Source organism: Penicillium canescens (assembly GCF_028828765.1).
Source record: "Penicillium canescens strain IBT 15451 chromosome Unknown utg000004l_segment0_segment0, whole genome shotgun sequence".
In the NCBI taxonomy this organism is placed as follows: domain Eukaryota; kingdom Fungi; phylum Ascomycota; class Eurotiomycetes; order Eurotiales; family Aspergillaceae; genus Penicillium; species Penicillium canescens.
This window is the reverse complement of record NW_026703966.1, coordinates 5401074-5416889: the sequence shown is the minus strand read 5'-3', so window position 1 is coordinate 5416889 and position 15816 is coordinate 5401074. Positions and strand designations below refer to the sequence as shown.

Here is a 15816-nt window from a genome sequence, read left to right as displayed (position 1 = left end):
GGAAATGTCGACGTGGAGAATGCAGTGTAAGTTGAGGGAACGTGGCACAGTAGGTACTTGCAATATTGTTGGAAGTCGGGCGATAGAGAAAGTTTTGAGTGACGATTCACAGCAATGAATGTCATTGCCTCGCCTATCTCAGAGGCAACTGTGTCGGTATTGAGTCTGATTCACAGTATGAACGCTTTGAGGTACCTTGTAGCTCTTTCCGTGGACTCAAATGCTGATGTTGCTGGTGAATCTTTTGCGACTCCGGTGTAGTTGTCACGGCCAATTGGGACTCAAACCAAGACTCATACTCGCATTCCCAGTCATTGATCCAGCCATACCCTAACGGTACTACCAGATCGCCGCCAGCCCACCTCGACAGGGGTGATATGTTTTCCTTATCCCTGTCAAAGAAGAGGGCGTCCCCAAAATCCAGGAAACGAAGCGTTGTCGGATTCGTCGAGTCCATCATCATGACGTTGCGGGGACTCAGGTCTGCAAGGTCAATGCCCCGTGTGTAGATGTCAGTTTCGAAGCCGATGATCTTCTTGATAATATTCTGCTGAGTTTGTATCGAGAATCGTTTTGCGTTGGCTTCTGCCATTGAGATCCCGGGTAGAAACTGCAGCAGAATAAGGCGGACTGTGCGAGATACGTGTCCCTGCTCCCGTACAGGAATCTCCCAAGTGAAAGATCCGTAAGAGCTCGGGATTTTAGTCCCTTGGAGGTTGCATAGTTTCTGATATGCGGCAACTTCGTGGGTATAGTGCTTGTCCGTAAGCCGAATTGGATTGACTTCCCCTCTTTCCGTCTTGACAAAGAGAGGATCAAACACTTTAGCGGTAAGGCGTTTACCGGGGAGGAGTTTAGGAGATTCTGGTGTAGCTCTGCAGACTAGAACAACGAGTAATTGCGCGTTGCAGTTATCCTTCACTCGCAGCAGCCCAACAATCTCTAGCTCAACATCAAATGAACCATCAGTACCTGGCAGCGGAGGAAAGTTCAGGCATGTTTGAAGCGCGCCACGACGGTTTTGTTCCTCCCGCTCGGGTGTTTCATTGGTGCAACTCTTGTAAGACACCGGCGTGGGTGGTGGAGGAATATGCGAGCGAACAGTGAATTTCTGGCCGAGGCTATACGTCGCGGAGTGCATAACGGAGAAGATCGTACATGGCGGGTATGCTGTAAAGAGGAAGGAGGATGGGAAAAGAAAGATGGAGGGAAAGATGGGAGAAGGAAGTAAGGCACGTGCAAATGCATATCAGATCGGACGGGAAGATACTCCGTTGATATATGTCCTTTTACGCGACTTATCCTGACGTTTAGCTCCTTGATCAGCAATTAGTTCACACCAGGTGACAATTGATTTTGCAGTCGGGTTTGAGAAGTTCCGCCACTTGCTTGTCAACTTTCCAGTTCACCAGAGCCCACTTGGGGACAATTTGGCCGCGTACTTAGCTGCTTGCTTCGAGATAGCAACAGAGTTCTGATCGAAAACTGATTGTAAGGAGGATTGTAACAAGGATTATAGTAGGGATCATACTGATTGTTGAAAAGATCACAATAAGCCTTACATTGAGGATCAGCTAAAGTTGAATAGGGATGAGATTGGCCTTAGATTAAGGACTAGCTGAATATGAAGAAGGTCAAGAAGAGGGTTAAAAAGAGTATTGTAATAAGGATCATACTATAAGCTATATCTACTGATAAACAATCATATCAATACCGCCACTATAGGGCATTGTCACCCGGCGGAACCCACTCCGCTCAGCATCCACATAATCAAATAGCTCCTGATACTGATCACCCAGCATAGCAGTGTTATCAGCAATGATCACCGCGCCGGGACGGAAATACGGCTGGCACAACTTCAGCGCGGGCAGGGCGAGGGGCGTCCAGACTGAGAGATATGATATTAGTATAAATATACGACAGCGGATATTGATATGATATGTAGCACGCAGTCCAATATCCAGCAAGACATCCCTACAAGGCATAGTAGGAAGGAAGGGAAGGAAGAACATACTATCAAGTAACAAGAAATCTACAACCCCAAGCTCCTTAGTGAGAGTCTCTCTCAAATCCCCGACTCTAAGCTCAATAACTTCATCAACTTCTTTACCAGCAGCAGCCCAATGGCCCCGTGCGAAGGTAGCCTTGGTCTCCTCCTTCTCGGTAGCAATCACCCTAGGCACACCCTTTCCCTGACCACCAGCACGCTTGGCATTCTCAGCAACAGCAAGTGCGAGGTAGATAGTGCTAACACCGAAACTGGTACCGGCTTCAACGACGTTTGTGGCGTTGATGCTGCGCAGGACATGGTACACCAGTTCGCACTTGTCTTGATCCAGCGCGATGAATTTGTCGCGCATGATATTGTCAAATTCGGTTGTGCATCGTGCTGGGAGGGTTGGCCAGTTCAGGGTTGATTCTTGAGTCAGGGATTTATTATGCAGTTCTTTGAGGAGGGCATGGATTTTGGGAGTTGTGTTCAGGGCGGTGGGTGCCATGTTGGGTGGTTGTTAATGTTGTTAGGTTTGGTAAGTGTCAGTCAGGTTGGAAGTATGAATTTGCGAAACGTTGGAGTTAGGGCTATTATATATTGTCTCGTATCCGCGGAGATGGCGAAGATCCAATGTGAGAGCTACATCCGAGGTAGACTTATGTCCGGGTTTCTGAGTCATCTGCATACGCCCTGTAAGTGGGGAAGTATGATGTTGTCAGACTCGAAAGATGAAGCTGGAATTGGAGAAACGCCAAGTGGCCCCACAGCAGGATGTGATTGAGAGATGATCGGCCAAGTAAGGCCTGATTGAGCAGCCTAGCAAGTCTGCCGGAGTGAAGCAGACTGTCTACGGCAATCAGCGCTGATTAGGTGAAGTTACCCAGTCGAAATGTCTTACTCCGGATAAAGTAAGAAGCGCGCGCTATAACAGAGGTCGTAAATATGCATACAGTTCCACTAATGAAGTAACGTTATTGCTTCGTGCATTGTTTTCGCCCTCTTTTGGCTTCTCTTTTTTCATCTCTTTTTTTCACCTTTTTTTCACCCATTTTCGAGTCCATCGGGTTACAGTTTTTTAGAATTTGTGTGTATCATTCATCTCATCTACTGCTCCAACAAATCCGCATAACTATTCAAAGACCTCCCAATCAAAGCAACCATCTCCCAGATATAATCCGCCGTAAACAGCCGCGCCCATAAGCGGGTAACAGCCGCACTGAGCCGTGTATTTGTAGCGAGCAGCCATTCCCGTGATACGCCATGCTGCACTTCCATCACCATCTCCAGCACGAAATCCCTCAGCCTGGCTTCTTGCTCTGTTAATGCTGGGTCTGGATGCGGCACTGTCACCGCTTCAAGCCACTTGGCAAGAAGGACGGCACACTCAAGGGAGCATAATGCATGTTGGTTCGACCATAGTGCAACCTGCGAGTGGGCCACGAAGCCGATGCCTAGCTTGACGGGTGTGCTGAGGGCATGGGCGCAGTGTAGTGCCGCGCGCGTGAGACGGTCGCCACGGCGGACGGAGAGGTTTTCGCGGAGACTAGTGGCGATTTGGACCGGGTCCCAGGTTTGAAGTTGGCGGGCTGAGCCGCAGTCAGCATTGAGGCGAATGTATGCTAGTCGGAGGAGGGCTGCGGAAGTGAAGGACAATGGGCCGTGAGGACTGAGTGGATCGATCGAGGACTCTTGATTGCGCTCCCAACATTGGCACCAGCGTTCCAGGGCTTGCTCAACAGAGACAAGTTCGGGTGTCGATGAGATGCAAGAAGGATTGAAGCGATTTCGTCTCGAGACGGGCAGGCGACCCGCTTTGGTCATGAGCCAGATGTCTTGCAGGATGGCGTGAATTAGTACGTAGCCACCTAGCGAGGAGAATCGCTCCACGTTGCTGTTTGGTTCAAAAAGTGCGGAGAGGGCATTCTGGAACTTCGGCTCGCCGGGACTTTTCATGCGCGCTTCATGCCAGAGGTCTGCGTGTGGAGCTTGCCATTCTTGTTCGGTACAGGGCAGCTCGATAGTGACTTCCTCAGTAAGAATCACAGGCGGAACGTCAAAGACGATAGTGTGAATGTTAAAGAAACAGAACACAATTAATCTCATCCGCTTCACAGATTCCCGTCGGATCCATCCGTGCCAGGTCCCGTCGTGCTCAGGGAGCCGGTTAAGTCCTCCATTTCGAAGGAGCATCTCCATTAGACTGCGAATCGACAATGCCTCGTGGTAAGGAGGGTTGTTGATAAACCATGCCGACACCGACGTCAAATATAACAGTGCCTGTAATGTTTCCAGTGTATCGGTGTCATCGGCCACATTGACCGGCGGCATTTTGCCACACTGAAAAACCCGCCGGACATGCTCCAAGGTCACCGGTTTAGCGATCTGGTAGAGACGCATGCTGGTTTCTGGCTCGCGACAGTACCGTGCTCCCAATGCTGCCATCGAGAGAAACAGCGGCAAGGTCATCGATTCCACATTGAGGGTTGGGATATGCACAATTGGATAGTGATCATGAAAACCCGTGAGATACCCAGTTAAGCACCGGGACAGCGCATGCCGGGATGGAAGAGATGGATCTGGGACAACATTTGCATAATCAGATAACAGATTCATGAACTTCTCCCGACACTGCGCTGTAACAGGTACGAAACCCGTAGGCTGGCGCGCCTTAGGAGTAGTTTGATACCCCTCCGGCTGAAGAGAAGGCAATTGAGCACCATGGCGAGGAAGGACCGAGCTAGAAGGAGTGGACGGAGTAGTTTCAGTTAAGGGTGCTGCTCTATCCGAAGACTGATCATAATCTGGAACGGGAGAGAAGTGCAGCGGGGGGAACAAGGGGAGAGGCTGGTAAGCCGGCGAGAATGGGTGACTGGGCAGGGGTACACTATCCAGAAAGGAAGTAAAGTCGTTCCCCTCATAGTTACCAGGGGCAAAGCCACCAAGATAGCCAAAGTCCGGACCTGCAATGGGGGTGGGGCCTGCAGAGGGAGTGTCGCTGGCTAACTGCTCACCCATCAGGGGGGTGCGGTGTACAGCTGGTGAGAGCCCAGAGAATTGGTCATTAGATCCTATTGAACGGCGAGATTGGGCATGGTCGGTGACAACAGATGCCAAGGTATCCAACCCGTCCAGGATGGGATGCGCGGGGGAAGGCGTTGTTTGACTCCGACTTGGAGTGCCCTCCGTGTGGGAGAGACGCTCATGACGGGCTAGCAAGTCTCTGAAACATTGTCAATGGGGGGTACTTAGAACATTATGGATGTATCATACTTGCGCGTAAATGCCTTGGGGCACTGGGCACAGGTGAATGGCTTCTCTTTGGTGTCTGTGGGGTATCAGATGCCGGTCTCCCGTTCGAGCACAGAGACTTACGTGAGCGATCATGACGTTGGAGATGCTCGAGACGAGCAAATGCTCTCGGGCATCGCTGGCATTGGTAGGGCTTGTTACTCAACATTGGGGAATGCCGGAGTTCCAGTGACAATACGGAGTATGTGGTCGGGGAATAGAGGTCCTTACTCCGGAATATCCTTGGCTTCCATGCTGTACACTACACATAGTTAAGCTTCTACATGTTGCACCATTATTATTTACCTTACCTGGAACATACATGTAGACAGAGTATTGGTTTATTTTACTCTAGAAAGATCCTTGCATATCAATTATTAATCATTCGCTGCATCCCGAGGTGTTCACTCTGCACTCGGCAAGTAGATCGGGGTTCTTCAATTCTCCAATTCGGGGATCTGATGACTCAGCATTTGCCTCCGGAAGTATAGCCGGTCTGTGTACGTCGCTCGCTCAGAAGACCGAGAGAGAATTTGTCGTTGTGTATCATTCCAATGTATGGTATTCTGTGTGCTGCGTAACTGGGAAACCCTTGAAGTCTTCATACAATTTGATACACGATCGCCAAATAAAATTGGTATAGCGCATATTCGATATCAGATCGGGGAACCCAGACCATTTCGGCTCTTCATCCCCAATTTCTCCAATTTGTTTTCAAGACCCACGTCCTCCAGGTTTAGTCTCTTATAAAATTGTCAGCGTCCCCCAAATCCATGAGTCAACTCAAACAAGCAGCCTCAAATTCACCCCGATGGCTTCAGAGACATCTGGCTCCCTCAAAGAGTCGACAGTCATGGAGAAGCGCGAGGGGTCCCCGGAGTCCCAAACTGAGTCACAAGATATCGAATTCCGATACCTAGAACTGGAAACAGCCCTGCCAACGCCGTGTATCAGTTTGCCTCCTGGTCCAAACCAGTCGCCAGCACCTGAGGCGCCCAGCTTGGAGAAATACATCTCGCCGTTTTTATGGCCAACATGGCGCAAGTCCATGATGACTTACATTGCATGCGCGGTTACTGCGCTGGCTGGTTATGCTGCTGGTGAGGTCAGTCCTGCTTCGGAAGAGTTGACTGTGGAATGGGGGATTAGTGCTGTTGTGTATAACCTCAGCATTACTATCTTCTGCATTGGCTTTGCTCTGGCGCCTATGCTACTTGCCCCATTTAGTGAGCTAAATGGTCGGCGGCCGATCTTCATCGCAAGTGGTATTGTCTTTGTCGGTAGGTCTTGTGATGGAAACAAAATCCACGTTGATATTCTCGATATATACTGACAAAATCTATGATAGCCTCTCTCTGCGGCTGCGGAGGAACAACTTCCTTCGCCGGATTGTGCGTTGCTCGATTCTTCCAGGGCGTGGGTGGCTGTGAGTATATACTCGACCAAAGTCAAAACCTCAAATACTAATAAAAACTCTACAGCAACCTTCTCAACAATGGTCGGCGGCGTCATCAGCGACATCTACCATGCCCACGACCGTAACACAGCAATGGCTCTCTTCTCAGCATCAGCCCTCTTCGGCACAGGTCTAGCACCACTAATCTCCAGCGTGATCGTCAGCCACACCACCTGGCGCTGGGTCTACTTCTCGCACGCAATCGTATCGGCAGCTTTCGTCGTGCTCATCTACTTCTTCTTCAAAGAAACCCGCGGCAGCGTCCTGCTAAGCCGAAAAGCCAAGACCTTGAACAAGTACTACGAAAAACTCGAAGAAGCAGGCCACTACGGCGTCATCCTCCCAAACGAGGAATTCCCCGATGAGAAATGCATTCGACGAATCAGATGGAAGGTCAAGAGCGACGAGCAACGAGCTTCAATCCTAAGCATGGTCCAGATCTCTCTGTATCGACCATTCCGTACGTCAAACCCTAACCCCAACCCCAATCCCAACCTCATCACCACCCACTAACAAATCCCCAGACATGCTCCTAACCGAACCAGTCGTCTTCTTCTTCTCCCTCTGGGTCTCCTTCAGCTGGGCAGTCCTCTACCTCCAATTCAGCTCGGTACCCCTAATCTTCCGCACAAACCACAACTTCACAACCGAGCAAACAGGCGCCGTCTTCACATCAATGTGCGTCGGCGTTATCATCATCACTATCATCAGTATCTACCAAGAGCGAGTCGCCAAGCATTTCGGTCTGCACTCCACCGCCGCAGAGGGTCGACTGTATTTCGTCTGCGTCGAGTCCATTTTACTACCTATTGGGTTGTTCTGGTTTGGTTGGACTTCATTCCCGTCTGTGCCGTGGATTGTGCCGGCTTTGGCGGTTGGATGTGCTACCATGGGCATTTTCTCGATTTATTTGGCGACTTTCAACTATCTGGCTGATACTTATCATCGGTATGCCAGTTCAGCGATCGCTGCGCAGTCTTGCTGTAAGTTTTGGGCTTTGGTTTGGTTTTGGTGATATACTTTACTGACTGACTTTTTTCTGGTTGCAGGTCGTAACTTGCTTGGTGGTGTCTTCCCCTTGGTTACGAATGCCATGTTCAACAATCTTGGATATCCGGAGGCATCCAGTTTGCTGGGAGCACTGGTAAGCTGTTTTGATTATTATTTGAAGAACATATAACTGACGTTTATGGATAGGGCGCTGTTCTTACTCTAGTTCCATGGGTTCTGGCCTTTTACGGACCTCAAATTCGAGCCAAGAGCAAGTTGGCAAGCGTAAGTGATCAACTCCCCTCCAGTACTATATGCTCGGGACTAACCAAACCACAGGAACTTGCGCATTGATTGCCTACGTATTGAAGTGCCGATACCAGTGTACAAGAAAAGCATAGACTTACATTAATATATAGAGTACCCTATGAGGTACAGTCACATAAAAGCATATAGAACCAATTGAATGCATATTATGATTTACACTAGGCCAACAGACAGCCCAGTTCAAATTTCCAATACAGCCAATCCGGCAAGCTAGTCCTATCCAAAAGCCCGCCGCTCATGATGACAGCATGACAATGCACTATGCAAAAAGCCCAAAATGAATGCAAACTGGTTCCAACTGACCATTACATGCAACCGCCAAACAGAGAAGTCAATAAATGCAATTATCTCTGGCGTCCATAATGTCCTCTGAAAGGATGTGCGCCACTAATAGCTGGACGGTAAGACGCATACCGCCCCTCATCCTCGCTATCACTATCCATCTGATCCAAAAGGCGATCAATGTCATCGCCGGCATGGGCTTCCAGTCCCGATTTCGTTTCGTATCCACGGCCACTGTAGGAGCCGGAGCTTTGCGAGCCTTGGCTTCCATTGTGAGTGGTGCCATTGCTGGTGTTGATTGATTCGTTTAGACTGCTTTGTGTGCTTGCGGCTTGTAGTGGCCGAGGACTGAAGCGGTATCCTGAGTTCTCGGGACTGGACATGAACATGAGGGTTTCAATGGCGTCTTGTTCCATTGATGTGTTTTGGGAATTGGTGCGGGGTCGATAGAACCCGTTCGGGGTGGAAGTTGGTGCATGTGTGGTTGATGAGAGGGAGGGAGTTTCAGAACCTAGGACTGGACGGTTTAGTCCGTGCTCCTGGTGTGAATGGTGCCGTCGGTGACGGCGGACGGGGCTGTGATTAAGAGGGTTTGAGATAGCATTAGGGTTTGGTCGACGGCGTCGGTTGTCGCCATTAGATGAGATGATATCAACAGGAGGTGCTAGTTTAGGAATTGATAGGAGGTTAGGAGATGAGAATGCTGATCGTGAGCGGTTATGACTCGGGAAACAATTGGAGTTTCCGTTGGAGGAGCTGGAGCTTTGGTGTGAAAGAAATGGCGGGTCTATTTCTGGTGCTGATGCAACGTCACTTGGTGCGGTGCTCAATGGAGATGCGCTGTGATATGTGCGGAGTGTGGGGTGAGGGCCAGCTTCAAGTGATAGTCGGGCTTTCTCTTTCTCTTTCTCCACTTTTGCCGCCGCGTATGATAGACGCGTACGGATGTGAACCGATAGCTGGGTATTATAAATGAGCTATAGGTCTTTGGAGGGGATTGAGAGAATCAAATACCTGCGCAATCCTACTTCCGTAAACCGACGAGCCAGTGCTTTTTGAACGTCGCCGCGTAGCTCCATTCGCATCACTGTGGGTCGCGGGGGGATCTAATGAAACGGGCTTGATATCCCCAGTTGCTGTTCTTTTCTGCCCTGGAGCCAGCCCATCAAAGTTCGACTTTGTGCGCGAATGCTTTGGCAAGCATGGAGGTGACCCATTGCCAGCCTTTATTGTTGGTAGTGAGGGCTGCCACCGTTCTGCGACATTCCCATTCACCGGCTGTGTCTGCGGCGCCATTGCCGATTGTAAAGACTTTTGATCGTTTTGTGGTACTGACCCATGTTCATTCGACGTATACGAGTTGCCAAGTTCTGAAAATCGGCTGGTATCATTGGACGAAGGAAGACTGGACAGGGAGTCTGTGACGGTACTAGCGGAGTAAAGGTCAGGTCGTCGACCATCCGAAGTAACACTACCGCGCTCCGATTCGATATAGGTTGGGGTCGAGTCGCCCTCGCCAGAAGCGACAGCAACGGCGCTCAAACCATCTACACGTAGTGACAATGGCGCTCTCTGAGTCTCGACAGGGACTGTAGGTGTCGCGTGATTCACGGGGGCGTTCGCACGGTTCTCCGCATGCGCTCCGCGACTCGAAGCGTCGCGACCGTCCATTGTCAAGAGTGAGAGGAATTAAAAGATGGATATGGGATAGCGCTGATAAATGCACGCGACCTAGCTTAATCGCGAGTTTACGCGGCCGCTCTCAACACCTGTCTAGTCACCGCATCGAGACTGGGAACGTGAAGAGACCGGGATGCACTAAGGGACAGTCGGGATCTCAACACGCGCGGGTGGTGGACGCCGGAACCAGGAGCATCTGCCCGATCGAGTGGCGACCGACTAGCACGCGCAAGGTTGCGACAGCACAAAACAGGTCTCCACCCCGGATGAATAGCCAGGGTCGAAGGGATTGGAGGTGACAAGGGCTTTGAGAGAACAATTAAAGAAGCGCCACAGCCTGCTAGCGAATAAACTGGGGTGGTTGAGGGACGGCGGCTTTCCATCTGCGGCGACGCGTGCGAGGCGCGGTCACGTGGTGGCTTGTCGATGCGACTAGACTACATTGAGTGCATTTGGTGACGAGGAAGTACAGGAAAGAGGCTTCAACTGTATCTTTAGAGAGCTAATAGACATTTGCAATTGGGAATGGGTGTGAGGGGTTTAGGCTACGGAGATATTCACGGTTGTCTATACATCGACAGTATCCACATCTACTATAGCTACAAGTCTACAAAGGAGAAAAAGAATACATTTTGAGCTTGCAAACAGAAACGACATATGTTTGTTAGTCATGGAAATAAACTTGGAAGCAATGACTCAACTCCGATGAGGAAAATGACGACGGAAACTAATGCAACATGCGTTCAAATTCGAGAAACTCAGAAACAAATGCCAGAAAAATAAATGAAAGTCACTGTGAAGAGAAAACAAGTGAGCATATAGAAACCAAGAACCGACAACAGGGGGAAAAAAAAAGACAAAAGAAAAGAGTATAAAAGTCCCCGGGCCCAGTCCATACACAGACTGTCCTCACCCCACCCACCATCTACCCAACTATCCCCTAGAGACACCCCATAACGGCAGTGGTCTTCTTGAGATACTCCGGGGTCAAATCAGCGGTGATGCGATCGACCCCAGCGACCTCCTGGGTGTGGTGATTAGCCACATGAGCCGACTTCGGCTTCGCTGAAGACAGAGTCAACACAAGAAACACTCCAAAAAATGACGATGGGGTATGAGTCTTACCAATGACCTCGGAGGCCTCCGATGATTTCCACGTCATCTTTTCCCCCAAATCCTCCTTGCACTGTTGGAGCTTGGGCATAAGCTTGTCCTTGCACTTAGCCCATCTGGAAGCTAGTTAGTATCTTAATTCTCTTTACATGCCTGGGTAGATAGGAAAGGTACATACATGAATGCCAGAATGATAGCAGCAAGGCCAACCATAACCCAACCGAAAATGTACCAGCCTAGGAATTCCTCCTTCTCTGGATTGTCGTAATAGTCCGGATGAGAGCGGACAGACAGGTCGATGGGAGCCATGTTGATGAGATGATTGGTTGATTGCTAAGTGTGTGTATATAAGAAGGTTTGATGAAACTTGATGAAAAATGAGACGGAAGTTGATGAAAGATGTGTAGGATGGAGAATAGGAAAGCTGAACGAGGACAACGAGTCAAGTTAATATAGGTCTACGTGAGTCAAAACTAAGTCTGCTATGAGGAAAGAGTGAGGAAAAAGTGAGATTGTATAGATGTTTGATATTGGCCGAGTTAGGGCTGGGAGGTGTGGTATCCATGGAAGGGGCGCTGATCTTCCCCTGCTAGGGGGCAGGGGTACAATTCGAACCCGGGGTGCTTGATGCTTTCACTTTGTAGTGCGCTATTGAAACCGTGTTTACTATGTGACCAGATATAAATTCGGGAAAAAGAGGGGCAGAGTAAAGCCGGGGAGAGAACCGAGGGTGTAGAGGCAGATGCAGGAGTAGTTATGATAACATTCAGTGTATGTAGGTACATAGGTAATTTTGGGTCCAAACGCCATTTATGCAAAGAAAGACCCATGTAGAACAATCATGCCCAAAACGAATAGATCACTTACGCTTCTTGCCGCGGCCACCACCACCCTCTTCATCGGTGTTCTTTCGCTTCTTGCCCTCCTTGCGCCAGTAATCATTGCGCTCTCTCTTCTCACGCTCAGCCTTCTTCTCCAGGCCTTCAGCTACCTTAGCACGGTAGACCTTGCGGCGCTCTTCCTGCTTGGCAGAACGCTTGGCTTGCTTCTCGTTGCGCATGGTGGTGAGCTTCTGCATGAGATCGCGGGCCTTCTTCTCCTCGCCTCCCAGGACAACGGCTCGCTTCTGCATGTATGTCTGGTCCTTACGGGGCTTCATCTTGGTGATCTGAGACTTGAAGGGGAGCTCGGCGGCCAGCTGCTTGGGCACGCGGAGGGGGTTGAAGTGACGGGCTTGACGCTCGACGGGGCGGTAGGCAGAGTCCTTGAGTTGGGGCGTGGGAATTCCCTGGGCGTGGCGGACCTCACCGGTCAAACGCATACCCTGCCATCCATTGTCGCCCTTCTGACCCTCAACCTGGTCGAGCAGGTTGGTCACGGGGTTGTAGTAGCGGTGAGGCTTGATGGGGTACCAGGCACGCAGGAAGACAATGTCACTCATCAAGATCTTGTCCTCGAAGGTAGCACGGAAGCAACCATCAGGCTTGGCAAGGGCACGCTTGATCTGACCGCGAATACCAGAGACCGTCTTGATGGATGCACCCTCGAACTTGGCAATTTCGAGGGAAGAGTTGAACATGTCCTTGATGAAAGCGGTGTTCTTGAAGATCTTGTAAGGGTGACCAGTGAGCTTGAGCTTCTTGACAATTTCAGTGTGCTCATCGACACTCTCAACAACACCGGTCGCAGCAATACGGAAACCGGGGTTTTTGTTCGAGAACGAGTTCACGCAACAGAAACCAGTGTTGGGCGCGACCAGAGGGCCGTAGAAGGTAGCGAAACAATGCATATGCTCAGGGGTGTACTTGAGCATACGGTTTCTTGTCCGACTGTCCGTGGTACAGTAGATAGGCATGGTCTGGAAGCGTCGCCAACCAAGCGAGAAGATCAACGGGTCGTTGCTCTTGAGGATCTTCTTGTGCCAACGGTGTCTCTTGATACGAATCCGCACGTAGCCGAAGCGATCCTCAGTGGGAGAGAGACCACCAACGATGACAGGGAAGCGAGGGTTGAACTTGGAGACGAACTCGTAGGGGACGTTCTCGAGGACGATCCGAGCGTATGTACCGGCCTTGTAACCTTCAGCACGTGTGCGCGAGGCAGGGTCGAGGTTCTCGAATTCGGCACGGTTGATATCAGTCTGCTTTTGCATCTTCGCCTTCTGCAAATCATACCAGTCGTCTTCGCCAAACTCGCCTTCTAGGCCATCACGCGTCCCGTCCTTCGCGTTTCCAAATCCTTCCCGATCTTCTTCTTCAAAGCGAAGCTTAAGCTCTTCCTTCTTCTTGGCATTTCGCTCACGCTCGGCTTCAAGATCCTCTGGCTCCTTGGGCTCATCGTCGCCCTTCTCTTCATCATCTTCGTCGTCTTCGTTATCGTCATCCTTGATGCCGTTAAAGACTTCGCCAGATTCCAAGTCCTCGTAGTCACCATCGCCCTCATCTTCGTCATCCTCGTCGAGGTCGTCGTCCATGTCCTCATCATCTGAGCCGCCTCCGCCCAGCTTACCAGTGACGAAGCGAGATCTGATAGATTCAAGCAACTCCTCATCCCGCCACTTGCGCTCCAGCTCGTCGTAGTCGTACTCGGGGACGGCACGGAAGTCGGCCTGGTCTTTCTTCTCGTTGTTTGTCTTCTTGAAGAATTCATCGCCCTCGTCGTCGGCGGTTCCATCTTCCTCTTCCTCGTCGTCAGAGTCCTCACCACGCCACGTCTTTACGACATCGACCGGGGTAATTGAAGTGTCGTACATCATTCTCGACAGGTCGGTGACTCGGAATGGGGGACGTTTTCCGTGAAGAGCTTTAGCGTTGGCAAGCATGTTATCCTTCCATCGCACATTGCCCTCCTCATCCTCTTCGTCGTCTTCATCCTCCTCATTGTCATCCTCCTCGTCTTCATCTTCATCGCCGCTCTCGAGTTCCTGGTCTTCGACGGAAGATATGGAGCCAAGATCGGAGTCACTGTCAGCGAATGCCAAATCTTCCTCTTCGCCAGCTTTTCCGACCTTCCCGTTTTGCTTGGCCTTGAAGCGAGCCTCAAAGTCATCCGGTGCTGACATGTCAAGTTCGCCTTCATCATCATCGCTCATGTCCTCGTCGAAATCTTGACCTTCCTCCTCGCTCTCGGAAACATCATCTTCGTCGAGTTCTTGATCATCGTGTTCGGTTTCGGCAATGCGCGCGCGGCGTTGACCCTTCCGACCTGTTTCATCATCATCCGCTTGAGCGATAGCCTCGCCACCACGGAACAGACGGACACCCTGATCACCCTCACCAAGCATCTTGCGCTCACCCTGGAGGTTCACAACAAGCTGCTCACCAAGACCGCGGCGGTCCTCGTCTTCTGAGTCTTCATCCGAATCACGGTCAAAAGTATTGGTCTTGACATCGATGTAGACGGCATCTTTGTCAACCAAGACACCACCAACATCGGACATCGGAGCGAAAAGCAGCTTTGACTTTTCACCCAGTTTGCGGGCTTTTGACTTTCCTGTCGCCTTAGCGATCTGCTGGTCCATGAAGGGGGTTGGGCATGGATCAGGCAAGCCCTCAATGCCAGCGACAGTCAAATCACCAACACCGGGAACATGGACTCGAGCACCATGCGCTGGGAAGTTGGTACCGCGAAGGTAACCGTAGAGAGCAACTGTGCGGTCACACTTCGGGTTCTCCTCAATCTGAGTAGGCGGGGTGATATCCAAGAAGCGATCGGCGAGGGAGTAAGGGTGGGAGTTGCGCCAGACGAGCGGACGAGGGTTCTTCATGACCGACAAGAACCGGGACAGATTGTGCACTTCACGATCGGGGTAACGGCCGTTGATAACTCCAGACAAGTAGAACAGCTTGGCGCCGGAATAGAGCTCGCTCCAGAAACGGTGCTTGAGGCGCTTCTTTGCGTCCTTCAGGGTGCTCTGCTTCTTGAATTGATCAAGATGAGTAAGGATACCAAAGACGTTGCCTGGCATACCGGCGGTTGACAAGGCGTTCAAGAACTCCATAGTCTCCATCTCGAATCCAAAGTTTCCGTCAATCATGAGCAGCACAATGTCCGCGATCTTCGAGACATCGATGGCAGCTGCGAGAGAGTCGGACGGGCATTCGAGGAAAGTGAGACGCTTGCGCTTGGTCGTAACAACGGTCAACGGGCCTTGCGGCGAGCTGAGGGTTTGCTTGGTGTAGCGACGGATTAGAGATTTGAGCAAAGTGGTCTTGCCAACTCCCGGGGGTCCAACGATTGCAACGATGGTGGGAGGAGCCTCCTCGGGCATGCGATCCACAAGGGGGACATGGAGTCTCTTTTCCTTGACCTAGAGGAGAAGTCAGGTTAGCTTCGATTGGTGGAGAAAAATTTCTTGTACGTACGTCGTGTGATCGCGCCGCCTGCTTGTTGAGCTTGCCGGGCCTGGCTGTGACAAAGGCCTTTGGATTGGCACCTGTACAAAAGTAAGTAGCAATTAGCAAAGGTCGATTTGGAAAGTTCGCAGCTCTCACATCGGAGCGATCTCGTACCTTCATATTTCTTCTTCTCCTTTGCAGGCCGATGCGACCTGTTCGACTGTTGCTCCATACTGTCAATAGTGAGGCGCAAGACCTCACGGCTCCTCTCTAATATCAGAGAAAATTGAAGGCAAGAGCAGTCGAGGTAAAGTGAGCCTGCAACTGCTTGGCCCAAAATTATTTTGTCG

General features: G+C 50.7%; 7 protein-coding genes across 7 annotated transcripts; 1 reads left to right on the top strand and 6 right to left on the bottom strand.

The window, feature by feature from the left end:
- Positions 1–133: 133 nt before the first annotated feature.
- On the bottom strand, positions 134–1141 carry N7446_007378 (uncharacterized protein; the record flags this gene model as incomplete). Its single annotated transcript, XM_058516123.1, has 1 exon — positions 134–1141. The coding sequence occupies one exon, from the start codon at positions 1139–1141 to the stop codon at positions 134–136; it is 1008 nt and encodes a 335-aa protein (XP_058373301.1).
- A 547-nt stretch (positions 1142–1688) lies between these two features.
- N7446_007377 (O-methyltransferase) lies at positions 1689–2498 on the bottom strand (the record flags this gene model as incomplete). The annotated part of the gene is made up of 2 exons (XM_058516122.1): positions 1689–1888; positions 2015–2498. 2 exons carry the CDS (start codon positions 2496–2498, stop codon positions 1689–1691), a joined length of 684 nt encoding a protein of 227 aa, XP_058373300.1.
- A 599-nt stretch (positions 2499–3097) lies between these two features.
- On the bottom strand, positions 3098–5504 carry N7446_007376 (transcription factor domain-containing protein; the record flags this gene model as incomplete). The annotated part of the gene is made up of 3 exons (XM_058516121.1): positions 5366–5504; positions 5264–5318; positions 3098–5213 (listed from the first exon to the last, which is right to left on the bottom strand). The coding sequence occupies exons 1-3, from the start codon at positions 5448–5450 to the stop codon at positions 3098–3100; spliced, it is 2256 nt and encodes a 751-aa protein (XP_058373299.1). The 5' UTR covers positions 5451–5504.
- Positions 5505–5982: 478 nt separating this feature from the next.
- N7446_007375 (uncharacterized protein) lies at positions 5983–8231 on the top strand. The gene is made up of 7 exons (XM_058516120.1): positions 5983–6561; positions 6630–6707; positions 6763–7197; positions 7262–7720; positions 7787–7881; positions 7935–8012; positions 8067–8231. Exons 1-7 carry the CDS (start codon positions 6093–6095, stop codon positions 8079–8081), a joined length of 1629 nt encoding a protein of 542 aa, XP_058373298.1. The 5' UTR covers positions 5983–6092; the 3' UTR covers positions 8082–8231.
- Positions 8232–8398: 167 nt separating this feature from the next.
- On the bottom strand, positions 8399–10007 carry N7446_007374 (uncharacterized protein; the record flags this gene model as incomplete). Its single annotated transcript, XM_058516119.1, has 2 exons — positions 8399–9295; positions 9351–10007. 2 exons carry the CDS (start codon positions 10005–10007, stop codon positions 8399–8401), a joined length of 1554 nt encoding a protein of 517 aa, XP_058373297.1.
- A 949-nt stretch (positions 10008–10956) lies between these two features.
- N7446_007373 (uncharacterized protein) lies at positions 10957–11528 on the bottom strand (the record flags this gene model as incomplete). Its single annotated transcript, XM_058516118.1, has 3 exons — positions 11308–11528; positions 11142–11245; positions 10957–11081 (listed from the first exon to the last, which is right to left on the bottom strand). The coding sequence occupies exons 1-3, from the start codon at positions 11436–11438 to the stop codon at positions 10957–10959; spliced, it is 360 nt and encodes a 119-aa protein (XP_058373296.1). The 5' UTR covers positions 11439–11528.
- Positions 11529–11874: 346 nt separating this feature from the next.
- On the bottom strand, positions 11875–15763 carry N7446_007372 (GTPase BMS1). The gene is made up of 3 exons (XM_058516117.1): positions 15641–15763; positions 15494–15564; positions 11875–15438 (listed from the first exon to the last, which is right to left on the bottom strand). Exons 1-3 carry the CDS (start codon positions 15696–15698, stop codon positions 11989–11991), a joined length of 3579 nt encoding a protein of 1192 aa, XP_058373295.1. The 5' UTR covers positions 15699–15763; the 3' UTR covers positions 11875–11988.
- Between the last annotated feature and the right edge of the window lie 53 nt (positions 15764–15816).

Bases quoted from the DNA above. Each gene is read 5' to 3' on its own strand.
- N7446_007372 (XM_058516117.1), bottom strand. From the start codon at position 15,698: ATGGAGCAACAGTCGAACAGGTCGCATCGGCCTGCAAAGGAGAAGAAG. The intron at 15,565-15,640 runs GTACGAGATCGC...ACTTTTGTACAG, and splicing joins GGAGAAGAAGAAATATGAAG to GTGCCAATCCAAAGGCCTTT. The intron at 15,439-15,493 runs GTACGTACAAGA...CTTCTCCTCTAG, and splicing joins AGGCGGCGCGATCACACGAC to GTCAAGGAAAAGAGACTCCA.
- N7446_007375 (XM_058516120.1), top strand. From the start codon at position 6,093: ATGGCTTCAGAGACATCTGGCTCCCTCAAAGAGTCGACAGTCATGGAG. The intron at 6,562-6,629 runs GTAGGTCTTGTG...AATCTATGATAG, and splicing joins AAGTGGTATTGTCTTTGTCG to CCTCTCTCTGCGGCTGCGGA. The intron at 7,882-7,934 runs GTAAGCTGTTTT...GTTTATGGATAG, and splicing joins CCAGTTTGCTGGGAGCACTG to GGCGCTGTTCTTACTCTAGT.